This window comes from Plasmopara halstedii, assembly GCF_900000015.1.
Source record: "Plasmopara halstedii genome assembly, contig: Scaffold_2904, whole genome shotgun sequence".
NCBI lineage: Eukaryota > Oomycota > Peronosporomycetes > Peronosporales > Peronosporaceae > Plasmopara > Plasmopara halstedii.
Window position 1 is genome coordinate 1175545 of NW_020189809.1, and position 14850 is coordinate 1190394.

General features: G+C 44.2%; 2 protein-coding genes across 2 annotated transcripts; both read right to left on the reverse strand.

Moving 5' to 3' along the window:
• Nucleotides 1-47: 47 nt before the first annotated feature.
• Nucleotides 48-593, reverse strand: PHALS_05664 (RxLR-like protein; the record flags this gene model as incomplete). The annotated part of the gene is made up of 1 exon (XM_024719245.1): nucleotides 48-593. The coding sequence occupies one exon, from the start codon at nucleotides 591-593 to the stop codon at nucleotides 48-50; it is 546 nt and encodes a 181-aa protein (XP_024584563.1).
• Nucleotides 594-3749: 3156 nt separating this feature from the next.
• PHALS_05665 (uncharacterized protein) lies at nucleotides 3750-3990 on the reverse strand (the record flags this gene model as incomplete). Its single annotated transcript, XM_024719247.1, has 2 exons — nucleotides 3750-3902; nucleotides 3958-3990. 2 exons carry the CDS (start codon nucleotides 3988-3990, stop codon nucleotides 3750-3752), a joined length of 186 nt encoding a protein of 61 aa, XP_024584564.1.
• Between the last annotated feature and the right edge of the window lie 10860 nt (nucleotides 3991-14850).

Sequence of the window (14850 nt, forward strand, 5' to 3'; positions counted from 1 at the left end):
TCCGCCAGTAATTGTCGAAATGTTTGCTTCAGCATAGACAGCCGAAATCAATCCCTTGATATCATTCGGGTGAAATTCGACGTTGTTGTAGGTGATTGGACACAAGGGCTCTTTCTCGAAAACAGCTGCAGGCGCCACCCCATGACTGAGACCAAACCATCTCGGAATACAGATGCCCTTACCACCACGATTGGTGCATATGTCCTCTTCATCTGTGCAAGACCAAACACATGAAGGCCTTGAGTCGGGCACTGAATAAATGCCAAGCCTGACGGACACCTTTCCTTCAGTTCGGTTGCATTCAAACCGAAAGCCATTGCATACTTTTCAGTTGGAGATGGTTGGTCGGCCTTCCATGGGTAGTTGATACTGTCGAAATAGGTATCCCAGATAGGGCCGTTCCAGGGTGCTGTTTCGAGTCTTGCTGAAGTCGGAAGGTCCTTGAATTTCCTTTCAAACTTCGCCCCGAAGAATTGCTCCATCTTTGTAAGAGTATCGCCCTCTGTCAAGGCTTCGAGTTTGCGCTCTGGAGCTCCTTGTACTTGCAGTACAAATAGAGCGATGGAAGTGGAAACGATGCTGCCAGACCTCATGGCGTTTACTGTTGATGCAACTTTTGGGTTATCAGGAAATTTTGAAAGTGATAAGCGTTAACACTTTCGAACGAGTCGATATCTCTGTGACCTGGGAAGTAATTTACTTGGACCATAGTGTAATTATATAAATAACTTCTAAGCTCAACTGACTTCAGGCTATATGAATCGATAATGGGATTCTAGCTCGACGACGATTTGCTATACCTTGACAAGGAACAATATTATGGTGTACGTACACACTGCATTTTTGTGCATTGCAAAACAAAGGTACCAAATACTTGTACTGATGAGGACGATGAAGACGAAGGTCCATGAGACAAGGCTCACATGATGCAATGCAAATGTTATCTGTGGATGATACCCTCATGAATTTTCCCGAAACGTGTGGTACACGCCCCTATGTGGATCGTCTCCCCTATGTGGTTCATCTCCCCTATGTGGATCATCCTACCATTTTCATCCTGTGCTGTGGTGAATCTGTGACAAATACAATACAAACTGCCATTGAAATACCATAAAAACAAATCGGAATTGCCAGGCCTGTTCGTATTTCATAATCTCAAGAATTCTGAAGCAATTCGAGGATACTCAGGATGTGTGCTGTTTGAGAGAGGTGGCAACAATAGGTTGGGGAGATTTAAAGGATGATCCACACAACAAATCTACTTTAATCATTGCGTACAGTAAAAACGACGTTTATAAATTAGACTTAAAGTGTATACTGTTTTTTTATCAACAGAAGCAAAGAAGTATATTGGAGTAGATCCTGATCTATTATGTATGCAGTTTTGCAAAACGCAATTCTCTATATCTTCTCTTCTCTAGTGAACAAAATTTTCAATATACGTTTGTGTATCGTGAACAATCAAATTACTAAGGTAATGGTACTATCAGCTCTGCAAAGAGGTCCGTGAAGCACGTGAACTGGTAGCTTCGATTCCGTTAAACGCGTACGTTGAGTTTTTAATTAAATAAAATTTATTAAAATAAAAACAATGTAGTTATTTAATACTTTAGAGGCTCTGTGTGGCTTGAGCATACGAGTCCAACCTTTGGGCATTGTATACAAAGACGCTTTGATTAAAGAACCTCTGTGCAAGGTGCTCGGTATCCCTGCTTCACTAGGTAGACCTCACTGTCAATCCAAGGACCGAGTTGCAAAGATCTTTGTCCTTCAAGAGGATGAAACACAACTTTCTCAATCGCCTGGTATCGGAACAACTAGCGCTTAGAAAAAGTTGTGCTTCGTACCGCCAAGTATGCTGTTGCCTCTCGACTGACGAATGGTGTAGCATATTCGGCGGTCGAAAGGCCAGAAGCGATTATGAATCGCCTGGAGGCGTCTGGAACTCAACCACCAGGATGGCATCTATTGATTGCGCAACCGACTCCCAGCGTGAGGTCACTGATGTTAAGCGCTTAAAGCTTGATGGGTAGAAACAAAAAATCATTTGGATTGCCATGGTTAAGCTCCAAAAAGACAGCAGCATACCGCTCTTGTTGGGAGGCCGGGCGCAAGAATGAACACTATCGTACCATCTCTTTGGAGCGCGAAATTTGCGACATTGGTCACCGGTGCTTGCACCTCCTAATGAGGCTATTGGGTGCGTTCTAAGATATTGTTTACAAGTGAAGAGAGGTCGAACCTAGCGGGCTATATCCAGGTGCTGCAAAATTGTATCACAATTACGGCAGACCCTCTTCCGGGGGAAGTAACTCTTACTGTTATGTGGTTTAAGTGCACCCTGCACAATTGAACATTTCTACTTAAAGTGTCTACGCTGACAAGCGCACAGAGATTGGGCTCAAACGCTATACCCAGGAGATAAACCGCGAGTATCAGTAGTAACTAGTCCCTCGGTTGCTTCACTATTATAATAATGATATATAATTGATGTAAACATATACTACATATGAATGCATTGTAAACGCTTCTTGCGTGATGTAGGGCTAGACATATGTTTACCCTAAATTCTTCTTCGCGGTACCCTCATTTAAAATTACATCAACTTTTTTCAATATCATCACGTTATGATCGTTGATCTAAAGCATCTGAACTTGCTCGCCACGTTAGCGCGAGGCCCTTACACACGTATGCGCAAAAATTTCTGAATACAAAACGAGCGACAAACGGTTGGGTCGCATAACGCTCTCTAAACCCACAAACCACGACTACTCAATGATGCAACCTGCGCCGAGAGCAGCGGTCGGGAGAAGCGGTACTCTCCTTCTAAGCCATAATTCGGGTACAGAATGCTGGCAAAAGTGCCAATAAAAATCTCACTGATTGCAAGTATGGTGCCTCGTTGTCTTAACTACTTACAGAGCTGCAAGCTAGCTTTTGCAAAACAAACGTCCGACTAGAATGTCGGTTGGCTCTTAGTTTTGCCTAGTAAAAAAAATGATGCGGTCGTCGAGGTAAGAAAACATTCACCTCGAGCTCATGTTGTTTTTATCCCCAATCATCTCCTTGTGAAAGTTATAACAACTGTCGAGCTCACCACAACTTTGGTTCCTGATTGATATTGAAGAGCGCTGCACTCGAGCGGCCTGCATCTTTCTAAGAGATGATAAATGATGAGAGTCCGAATTTGCTAGGTCATAAGCGGAAACGGCGCAAAAACTGTTCTGCTACAGTGAGGTCGCAAGAATTTAATAAATTTGAAGTGCGAGCATCTCATCCTCTTCATTGGCAAATATTGACAGCCCTGGTGTACATTAAACAGGGGAGTTAGCCATTGTGGTCAGATTAAGCAGTGCTGACGGAGCATGATCCTCTCGGTGCTGGCTCTCGTTAACCATCTGATTTGTAGCGGCACGTTGCTGGAAATACCCAGCTTCAAAAGTCCTGGCGTGCGTCCAATACTGGGATTGGTCATACGTCGAGCGCGCTTTTTTAAAACGCATCGCGCTGCGTGAGTTACGAAACCCTTAGATCTGCGTCAATGATACGGAGTGAAAGATACCTTATTACATGATGTAGGAAAAACAGAGATCCGTCTAAGAAAAAGATTTCGTTCCGACTAGCTAGTAAGAGCGGTATTGTTCTACTTCATTGACTAGCCATTGAACGCAGAAGAGCGCAAAGGACGGCTGGGATTGTACCTCGGCTTCCGGAGCTCGACGCAGGGCCCTTTCTTTCTTTCTTGACCCCTATCGAGTCCATTGAGCTCGATCATCAATTATTGCATCATCTTCTTCACTAACAATCTCCTCGACGACTGAACAGTTCTCGGGGATGATAAGCGTGGTAAAGACTCGCTTAAATAGGGATTTTCTGCGTCCTCCACCTGGTTTTGCAATATGCTTGAATCATCAGCGATCAAGGCCTTGGGCCTACCAGTGAGCCATAAGAATGTACCTTGAGACGCCAACGCAAAAAGAAGGTAATCATTATATTATTACATCCGTGAGCGGTATAACGTATTGTGCTTGAAACAATATCTCACGAAGCGTAGACACGATATGTGTGTGTGATAATACAGCGCATTCTGAAGTCTGTGACCCTTATACAAGTCTATATTGCATGCATCTGAAAATTCTGGCGCTCAGCCATAACGTCGGACACTTGGCGTGTGACGCTACATATAACATACAAATCCACAATTTCGCCACGACATATAGCCGGGCTGGAACCTTCGATGCAAATAATGTCGAATTACCGATGCAAATTATTCGATAGCCCTTCCTCTACGAGATTGGAAACCAGAAGAGAGTTATACCAAATAAAGTGAGCTTTGTGGATGCATTCACTACGATATTGAACGCAAGCTTAATGAGTGGGAGCTTTTCGCTTCGGCACCGCTGTTCACACGCACGGATAAATGCGCCTACCATCCTCTACATTTCGGGTTACCAATATAGGATCTCACAGCGCAGCAGGATTTTATCATCCGAGGTAGCACCCAAAAGGGCAGCAAATGCTTTGATTAGTTCTCAATCACTATCGCTTCACCACCAGATCCACTTTACGTTTATCGATCATTTTGTCAGTGCTGAGGCACAGCAAGCCTTTCCTAGCATAAGAAATAGCAATACAGGCGCGCATCCACGCACTTTGCTGTCGCGGCATGTGTGCTCTTAAAATTTGTTGCTTTAAAGTTTGATCAACTCAACACATGATACAATTGATCCGTAAAATGTACGTAGCGCCTTGTCTGATGGTGATGTTACCATCTTGAGATGCGATAATTTATAGTAGGGGTCACGAAAGGGCAATTGCCACCACATTAAGCCGCGTCAAAGTAAGAGATGTGGTGATGACGTCGCTGTGTGCAACGATGCATGTTCTGAACAGATCACCGAAACGGGTTAGAGTCAATAGGTGCACCATGAACGTAAAGGTTGCGAATTTCAGTGCGAGTATCTTTTTGTCAGGAACAGGTACTCTTTCTCAGTCGTATTAAGCTGGCAGGACTGAAGCACGACCACACGTTCATGTCCATTGGTAATGCTTGAAGCTCAGCACACCATAGCACAAAGTTTGAAGCGTCGTATACAATATGGAATGAGCGATCCGAATTCGAAAATCCAAATGCGATAACTCATGAAACTATATTTTACAGCCTTAAAGTTTGCCCCTTATGCTGCTCCTTCATCATTCGGCATTATATTTCGAGGATATTGGTAAGGGATCGTGTCATGTCGATCTAGCTGGCGCAGTTCTTGTGCGAGAAGTCGGCCTGGCCAGACCACCATCTCAAGTCTTTCTGAGACAGCGACTTTGGTCAATCTACAACAATCTCATCATCGCTAAATATATCTGGAGGTCCTACTTTGAAAAAAGAATAGCTTAGAATTGTTATTTCATAGGCATCAAAAGCCCGCTCGTCGATATCGACTAATGGCGTTTTTGAGCTTAATCTCTACATCTGACCACTGCCCACAAGTACTCAACGTGGTCTCCACATACGACTTCCTAAGCTGTGCACGACCATTTTTCGAGTGTACTACCGCGACAGATTTGCGCACGGCCAGGATGCGATTTGGACAGCTCTATCTCTTAACTTGTTTTTGGTGCCTTATACACTTGCTGTAGCAGTCTCAATTACTACCAGATAAACCACTGTGGTCACGCATCGCAAAAAGAGAAATCGCTGTATATCGCTGACAGTTATTATATTCATCACCCAGACATAAGGACAAACAAAGGGCATATTGTTCTGCAGAACATGATTTTTTCTCCAAATTTGTGACTGCATTCAGCTTAATTTAAGCATGCGCAATATGCCGCTTGACGTTAGCCTTTCTGACACAAAAAGTCGACGCCAAGTAGGCCGATTAAACTTCTCACCAAATTCGCTTGCTTTGCACGTCAGAAAACATCAGCAACGTCACGCCATTCGTAATGTCAGGCTATTGCCGTATAACGCATTATTTTGCTCCGAAAATCAAGCGAAGTTCATGACGCACTTTGATGCCATATCCAGGGGATCTCGTATCACCAAATGTAAAATTCCTTACACAAAAATCAAAATGGATTTTTAAATTATTTCAGGGGAGTTACCGCGCTCCTTAAACCCAGTGCACTGAGATCACCCTGATTGGTAAGCTCATCCATAAACTTAGCTCTTTCTCTGGTACCAACTTTAACCTTTCTGTGGCGTCCTCACATTTCTCAAGCATTTTTTATCAATATATATAAGCTTCTGCTGAAGGTAATAAAGGAGGATTTTCAGTCCGCAGGACTTTCTCGAAAACTTCATTCACGACATTGATCTCTCTCACCATAAAACCGTGACGCTTTACTTCACCGCACGATGAGGCATGATGATTTTATTGTACTGTTAACTCTTGATAGCGATAAATTATAAAGTCGCGCTCTCCACCTTAAGCTTATTACTTCAAATTAGATCTATAGACTCTGGCAGGGAGAATGCGACATCCAGGCGCTTCTCCTTTCGGCTAATGCTGACACAGACAACAACAGCTCACAACTGTTTGTTACCGTTTCGACAGATATAAACTCAGAGGTTACGACATACAGTCGTTTTTTTTCCGCCACAATAGATACACACTTTGGAGTTCGCAATATATCTTATTTCTGCATCGTCTTTAGCTAGCTGGTCACTACCACTTCTGCCTTTCGAGCTCTATTGGAGAACTTAACAAAATATTGTCATTTATAGCGAACTGTCCTGTTTACTGCATGGAAGGTATCGTGGCTTGAGCCCGCGCCAGGAGTTCTTCTGTTTCCTGGTCGAGATCTTTACTTGACTCGCCAAAGCAACACCAATAGACACAGTGCGGTCTTCCTAGGCTTGACGCCTTCTCGTGAGGGGTTTATCGCCGCTTTTCGGCGCGCAAGGCGCTAATGCTCCGCACAATCAACTCTGAGTACCGCGAAGCTGTTCAGCACATACGATAACTGTCTCTTCTGCTTCGTTTTGGCCAAAATTCATCGTTTTTGACATATCCATACGGCTCTCACTTCCAATTCGCATACAGTCTTCGAAACACAGAAATTGTATTTAAAATAAAATGCAACACCCACCGCCCCACAGAGATGGTAAGGTTGTCGCGAATTATCTCGGTGCGAACTGCATCCAAAGGCCTTCCATTTAGTGGATAGCTTTTGCTGAAGATCTGACCTTATTGTGGCGGTGTGTATGCGCTTGTTGTCAGGGTCAACACTCATCAGATCCGTTGAATTAAGCTGCTCATGTTGATAACGTTACATTTATTCATTTGCGCACGTCTCGTTTGAGCTAGGTGACCACATGTGCGACACGCCGTGACTCTCTTTGAAGTATGGCCAAATATGTAGCTCAATTTTTCGCGTCGGGAACAACCATATACTCACCTCGGCTGTAAAAGTTCTAGACGTTCAACATCAGCCCGCTAACGATGGATGCTATTTGCCTCCTACCGATGACTGGCTAAAACGCTTCTGAATGGCGTCACCTGCGCATTATTTAAGGAAGCTAAGCAGTTTCAGGGGGCAATTACCATCCTCGGTCCTTAACTGGCTGCTTTGGAATCCGTTTGAGCCAGTGATGTAGTTAGCTTTAAAAACTGATTCTGTTGTCGCGGGGATGAATAATCAAACATTCATTTCCTGTCCCTATAGAAGTTACAGCTCTGATAGTATTTGGCGTTGAGATTGGGTACGGAAGCCACAAGTTCAAGATGGTTGCCGTGCACTTTGCACTGAAGAATCTCTAGCGGGACGGTAAGAAATAGCTGTGAGCTGCTGTCTAATGTGCCAGCATTGGTGGAGAGAAGAAGCGACTGGATTTCGCAATCTCCCTTCCAGAGACCATAAAGCCGAAAAAAAATGTAAATCTCTAATTGGAGCGCGCGACATTATAGATAGTGGAGATGAGTCTATGCTGTCAAGATGCTACGGAGCAGCAAAGCCATCTGCCGTGTGGGGCATTGATACCTCATAGGTTTGTGGCGAGAGATATCAATCACGCGTGATGAAGCTTTCTAGACAGTCTTTGGGACTGTAGGTCTTCCTTCACTTCCTCCGGCAGAAGCTTACATTGGTGCCGATCAAGTATGCTTGGAAAATATATGCATTGAAATGTAAGCCGAAGATAATATCGGAATGTTGCAGTTGGTTCCAAAGGAGTTAGGCTCAAGAACCCATCATGGATAGACTAATTATCATATTTTAGTGCTAACAGATCATATCACTGGTGGGGTAGCTAGCGCTAGAAACAGTTACGGACTCTAATATTTCTTGCTGAAGGCTTATTGCGACTTGCTGACAAGGTACTCACTATACGTCTTTCACCTGCATGACAGTGAGTCAAGAAATTGAGTTTGTACCCGGTAGTGATCATCTCAGATTTAGCCTCGCGCCAAGACTTATAAAGATAGTAGACGTATTGCGTAGCCGAGAGAAGGCAAAAGCCAGCCGGGTGAGGGCTGGCTTTCTAGCGCTGCTCGATCAACAAAAGGTGATTTGACTCCACGTTGAGTAGCTAGTAAACCATTGATAACACCAGGGCGGTCGCCAATACCTATAGAGTTGAACGTATCACCATCAACACAATAACACACAGGGGTTTGAGGGCCTGCTTGGAAAAATTCTTTGGCACCGCTACATTTATGATCTGGTGTGCATAGGTTGTTATGTCTTTCAGAGCAGAGTCAGGACCGCCCGTCGTAGTGCGCTTGCCGTAAGTGACTAATGACCGACCTTGATCTAAATTCTACACTAATTCATTATTGGCAACTGCTGTCCGTTGGATTAGATTTTCACTGTACACAGCTAGAATTGAGAGTGATAAGATTTCAAGTAGACGTCCAGTTCATCCGATACTCTTTGCACGATCAAGAATCAATTGATAATCCGGTCGAGCGTCTACTTCACTGATGCTGTATTGCAACTAAAGAGACAAGGAGCCTTCCCACCGGAGCAATAGTTATGTACGATATTCTGCGGCATTATGTTAAGAAATCATTATCCAAGATACATTCTTCACCAAGGGTACAAATCGGTGTGACCGCTGCGATTCTAAGAGAAGGTGGTATTTCTAAGGGGTTGTGGTCTTTGAGGTCAGAAAGTGCTCGAGGAGTGATGTTGTGCTCTCCTTCGCTCTGCGCTAGCAAAAGAACTAGATGCATTGGCGCAATATAAACTCGCCTCAGTCCGGCAAAACACATCAGATAGCAGCCGAAGTTTCTGCGCTAGTTTCGGGTCGTTAACGACAGGCTAGACGTTATGATGGGTCCCGCAGCAGTATGTCGCAGCTTTTCCAACCATTTAAGTAGTGCAGAGACCGTGAGTCATCCCTCTCTTGAGCGGTTCGCCTATAAGTCTTTAAGGGAACGAAGGGCTTTGGATTAAGAATTGAAGTGTGGCTACGATCGGTCTTAGAGGAAAATACTTTAGGTTTCCCAATGATTATGGTTTTACGGCTGCCAGTTGCAAAGACCGCGCCTTTTGCTTCGCCATGTGTTGGTGTGCACCTTGGAAAATTAAACCCTGAAGATGCCCTAAGAAGCAAACAATGTAAAGTTCAGGAAATGAATTGAAGCTCCAAGGGCAGTGGCTGCTCCTTGAAAACTCACTTCTTCACAATTCTTTAAACTGACAAAAGAAGTGTGACACGCAGTGAGGGGGGGGGTCCGCTCCATAGCGGGAAAGGGTATTACAGAAAAAGTATCGCAGTAATGTTTTCATACATCGTACACTTGGGCTCAATCTAAACTTAAACAACTTCACATTACACGTATGTTTCATTGGGAATATTTGAGATGCCATAATTTCGATAGTAATGACAATAATGGAGCTTACTAAATGAGCTAGCGCAACATGCATGACATTTCTGCATGCTTGTGAAACGTGTAACGATTAAACTTTCGTTACACGCGTCGGCACCTTTGGTCAGCCTGTCAGTTGCAGTCGAGTGGTGGCAGTTCCTAAGTACAAACTTTGTGTTTGATTTTTTTCCAAAAGTCGCGTTCGTTTAGTACCGATATTGAAATCTTGTTGGCCTGTCTTATCAATATGGCTTTTCTCGCTGCTGTCAAGGGTACTATAGCTGGTGAGGAGACAGCCAAGATGTTTCTTAACAAACTCTTTAATGAACGTGGCTGACCAATGGCCATTATGTCGGACAGACATTTGTATTATCCAACAAAGTGGCAAAGCTTGGGGAGACGGCGCCAGATTGAAAAAGTCACGCGCCGGCGACCGCGGTCAAAAGCAATACGTAAGCTGTAATATGGCAGATGGCCTCCAGAGAACTTGTACAGAGAGACCGCGGTGATGGAGCGAATTTCCCCGCTTATTATGTTTGCGTTTAGCAGCACAGCGGTTGCTTTTAAAGGCTTCACTTCCTTTTATAATTAAATCTTTAATATATCAGTTTTTTTGGGGTCCAGCCTAATGGAAGTGAGGCTATCGAGATTATTTGCATCGTTGATATCAGCCTGGCATTACTTCCTAGCGAAATCGAAGATTTATTTCATTGAGATTACACGTCATGCTCCAAGCGAGCGATGCCATGGCTGAGCGCCATGATTCTCAAAAGCAACACGCTGGGACCAGATGTAGGCAAAACACATCTGAATTGTATTTGAGAACTAGACTTCATTCCACGCTGTTAGCTTACATGACATACCGCGTCTGTGATCTGCGAGATGACGTTTCGACCACAACACATCATCCCGCCCACGGAAGTAGCAAGATGAGCTTAATTTCTCTTTTTTGAGTGCGAAAAAAAGCTCGAGCACATCGTGTGATCTGTACGGGCTTGTCAACGCTATACCACGATACCACTTTGTATAGATAGTCAGCTTTATAGCGTTTTTGAAGACGGATCACCCCTAGAGGAGTGATGCAAATCTGAACCGCCAAGGGTGTCTCAACCTACGCTGTTCGATGCTGGTTTAAAGAAACAAAATCGACATCTGATGACAGACAAACGACGAAATCGCGAAGAAAGTCTTGTAAGAAGGTGCCGCTACAACCGAGATAGCTCACAAGAGCTAGCAGCGGGAGGATAGTTCTCTGCCGGCATTGCCATAGCGAGCATCGTGGCAAATTTCACGCTCAGTGTGTCAGCGGGTACGTCAGGGCTGTCAATATCCTCCGATGAAGTGAATGGGACGCCCGCACTTCATAAACAAATGGACCTTTCCGGCCTCAGACTAACTATACTGCTCTCGAACCGTCGCAGCTTATAAGCTGGCAAATTCGGACTATCGTCGTTTATCCCCCCCTCGGAAAAGGCAAAACCGGCCAGTGCTGCGCGCTCCTCACAAGCAAAAAGAAGTTAAACTTGTGGTGATATCGACAGCTGTAGCAGCTGTCTCATGTAGACTATCGGGGCTGAAAACAGCCGAAGATAGAGATGCTTGTTTTTTTTCTCGATGGCCGCATCATTTTTTGTACTGCAAAAAATCAAGAACTAACTGATACTCTTCTCGGGCGTCTCGTTTTTTTATCTGGTTTGCAATACTTGAAGAGGGGCGAGATGAAAAGCCACCTCACCCACTTTTAGCGGGATACTTACCGGTATTTTCCAGCAATCTGTACCTAACGTATGGTTCAAAAAAAAGTAGATTTTTTTCGGTTGCTGCTCTAAGTGCAGGTGGTATCCTTGATGACTCGAGGCGCTCGAAGAGCAACAATTTTTGACTCGTTTTACGTCAGAAATTTTTTATGTATAGGTGTGTATGGGCTTCGCGCTAGTGCGGCGAACAAGTTTGATGTTTTAAACGATGATCATAACATGATGAATTTGACAAAATTCGGTGTGACTCTGGATGAGGAATCAGTGAAGAAGAAACCCACTCAACAAATGTCTTTTGCCCTACACCACGCAAGAAAGCTAGTCTTATAATTTAAAATAAACATGTATATAACATACGTCACCCATATAATGGTAGACCAACCAAGAAGCTAGTTTTTATAAGGGCTTTCGGTTTCTCTCCTGCGTATAGCGTATGATCTCAGTCTCTGTTCGGATACTTTGAGTCGGATCTTCATCTGGGCAAGGTGATCAGTAATCCCGTTACAGTAAGAGTTACGTAAGAGGATCCGTCATAATTGTGATATAATTTCGCAGCACCTAGACATAGCCCTCTAGTTTTTACCTCTCTTCACTAGTAGACAACATCTTAGAGCGCACCCGATACGCCGGATTAGGCGGTGTGAACACCTGAGAACAATGTCGCTGCAAAATTTGCTTTGTTTAAAGTACAGTACTTTAGTGCCATTTCACACTCGGCCTCCTAGCTTGTGAATCATAAGAGCGATGCACTATTGCACTATCAAGAGCTTAGCCATGTTCACTTTCTTCATTCAGATATGGAGATTTGTATCGCCCCTTTGCTCGAAGAGCTGGACGCTTAGCTTCAGTAATCCACGTCGGGAACTAGAGGCGCTCCGACTAACAGTCAATACATGCCCTCATGTAGGCTCGCAGCTGGCGAATGCCTCCCGGCGTTTCATCATCGCTTCTGGCCCTTGGGCTACCAAGCATGTCTTCGCCTTACCACAATCAAAAAATTATGGAGAGCATCAAGATTTCCCGAGGCCAGATGGTCGAATAAGTCGTGTTCCGTCAACTCAAAAGATATATTATAAGAGAGCGCTGTTCATAACCGTCCCTCAAACATAACAAACGCTTGTTTGACGAGATAGCGATTTCCAATGTGGACAAAGAAGACTATCTCGATTTGGAATTGAGAAAAGCGACTTAAGGCCTCGAAGGCAAATTCGCAACTAAATCAAAATGAGTTCAAGGTTTCTAGAGGTACATGCAAAACACTTCAGGGGTTCTCGAGGATTTACTGATGGTTCTGATGTGCCTGATTGATCGAAGCGAATGTGTAATGATGCCGAACCTCAGCTTTTACTTGTGCAACATCTTGGTTTTACGGAACTTGGACTTCAAAAAGCTATCGTGGAAAGTATCTAGTAGAAGCTACTGGCTTACGCCGCCTACTTGGAACGACAAAAACATGTTGGTTTCCTCACCAGTACAAATTAGTAGAAATCAGCATTCTGTATTACACAAAATGTTTGCAACTCCATATAAGTTGTCACATTTGCTTGCGGGAACACCATACTTTAACGTCCTTTTCTTAATTCCGGGGGTGCATGCTGAAGGTACATACAAGTACCTTCATGTAATGGCTGTGTAGCACATTTATACGGACGATTTACGACTGATTGTCGGACTGGCAACGAGGTCGACCTAGTGAAGCAGAGATACCGTGCACCTTGGACAAAAGTGCTTCTGACCAAAGTGTCTACGTATACAACGCGCAAAATTTGAGCTCCTATGCTCCAACCAGAAGCGGGATATAGAGCCTCTAAAGTATCTATTTCATTAGGCTGCTTTTAATTTATGCTTATTTTGTTTAAACTGCTACAAAATGTACACCTCTAGTGGTATCATACCATTAAAGTATCTGAATCGTTTGACGTGAAGCTAACAGCCCTTGCGCTTTATTGACCTCTCCTTTGCAGACTCGATTTTACCAATACTTTGTTATTCGGCTTATTGATAAACTATATTTGAGTTTTTGCCGATAGTTTATATATCTATGACACCACAACCCCCATCACTCACGATACACAAAGGTACATTATAAATTTTGTACACGTGCAGAGTGCATACACATTGTACTTCAATACACTTCATTGATCATGAATTCAGTATTCCCTTAGGTCTATTTCAAAGAAAGAATAAATACATCCGCTTTACTGTAACGGAGTCACACGTACCCAGAGTGTAACAGGGTTACACGTGCCATTGTATGAAAGGTGGGTCACTCAAGATAGTGTGACCGTACAAAGGTGTGAATACACAAGATGGTGTAATCACACAATGGTGTGGCTACACCGTAACAAGAAGCCACTACATGGCAGGACTGCCAGTAGTTATGCATATTAATAAGGTTTCACTATTAAATCAGGAAAGCCTAAGGTTTCGGATATAGGCGGCTCTGCCGCAAATAAAACATTTATATAAAGATCCAATTCGAACAGAAGAGTTGATTTGCCTTGATTAAGGTTCTGGGCACTCTTGAAGGTAGCGATTTGCGATCCGCAACGCTCGTACTGGTTCTGGTAAAGAACGTAAGGTCGGTGACTTTAGCAAGCTTCCTCTAAGCAAAAAACTATGGCAACCCCGCTGCACTTCGTAGCACTAGTAGTCAATCGACACCTGCGTGTTACGACTGATTTTCTGTGAGGATGAAGCAATTTTCCTGATTGCTTTAGGGCATGCAGGACGGGCTTAGTAAGACGATGTTCCTGCTTGGCCCTAAGGGCGTATAAATCTTTTTTTTCAAGACCTGAAGCGATAAGCGCTCGCCTAGAGTTTCGAGCTATAAAAATGCTCTGCTAGAGCACCTAGATAAGACGATAACGACATTGATTGCGTCTATGACGCCACCGTCGAAACCCGGGCTGCTCATGGCGAACGCTAAGACTTTCGAGGGTAAGGGTGAAGAGAATCTCCTGCTCCATGTGAGAGAGGCCGAGATGGCTTTGACATCCGCCATGCTCCAGAACGAGCAGCAGCGCGTGGCGCTAGCTATTTCCAAGCTCGGCGGCCGAGCGCGAGAATGGGCACAAACGTACGGTATTTCGTTGAAGCGGCGTTCCCCTCCTGGAAGGAGCTGAAGCGTCATTTTTTGCAAGTGTTCTCGCCGCATTCCCAGGTATATCGCGAGTGATCGCGCTTCCTTACCTTCCGACAGGGCAAGAAGAAGTTAACTGACCTTGTCTAAGAGTTGAGAACTCTCATTACCGAGATGGCAGCCGATCCCCCCCCCCCCC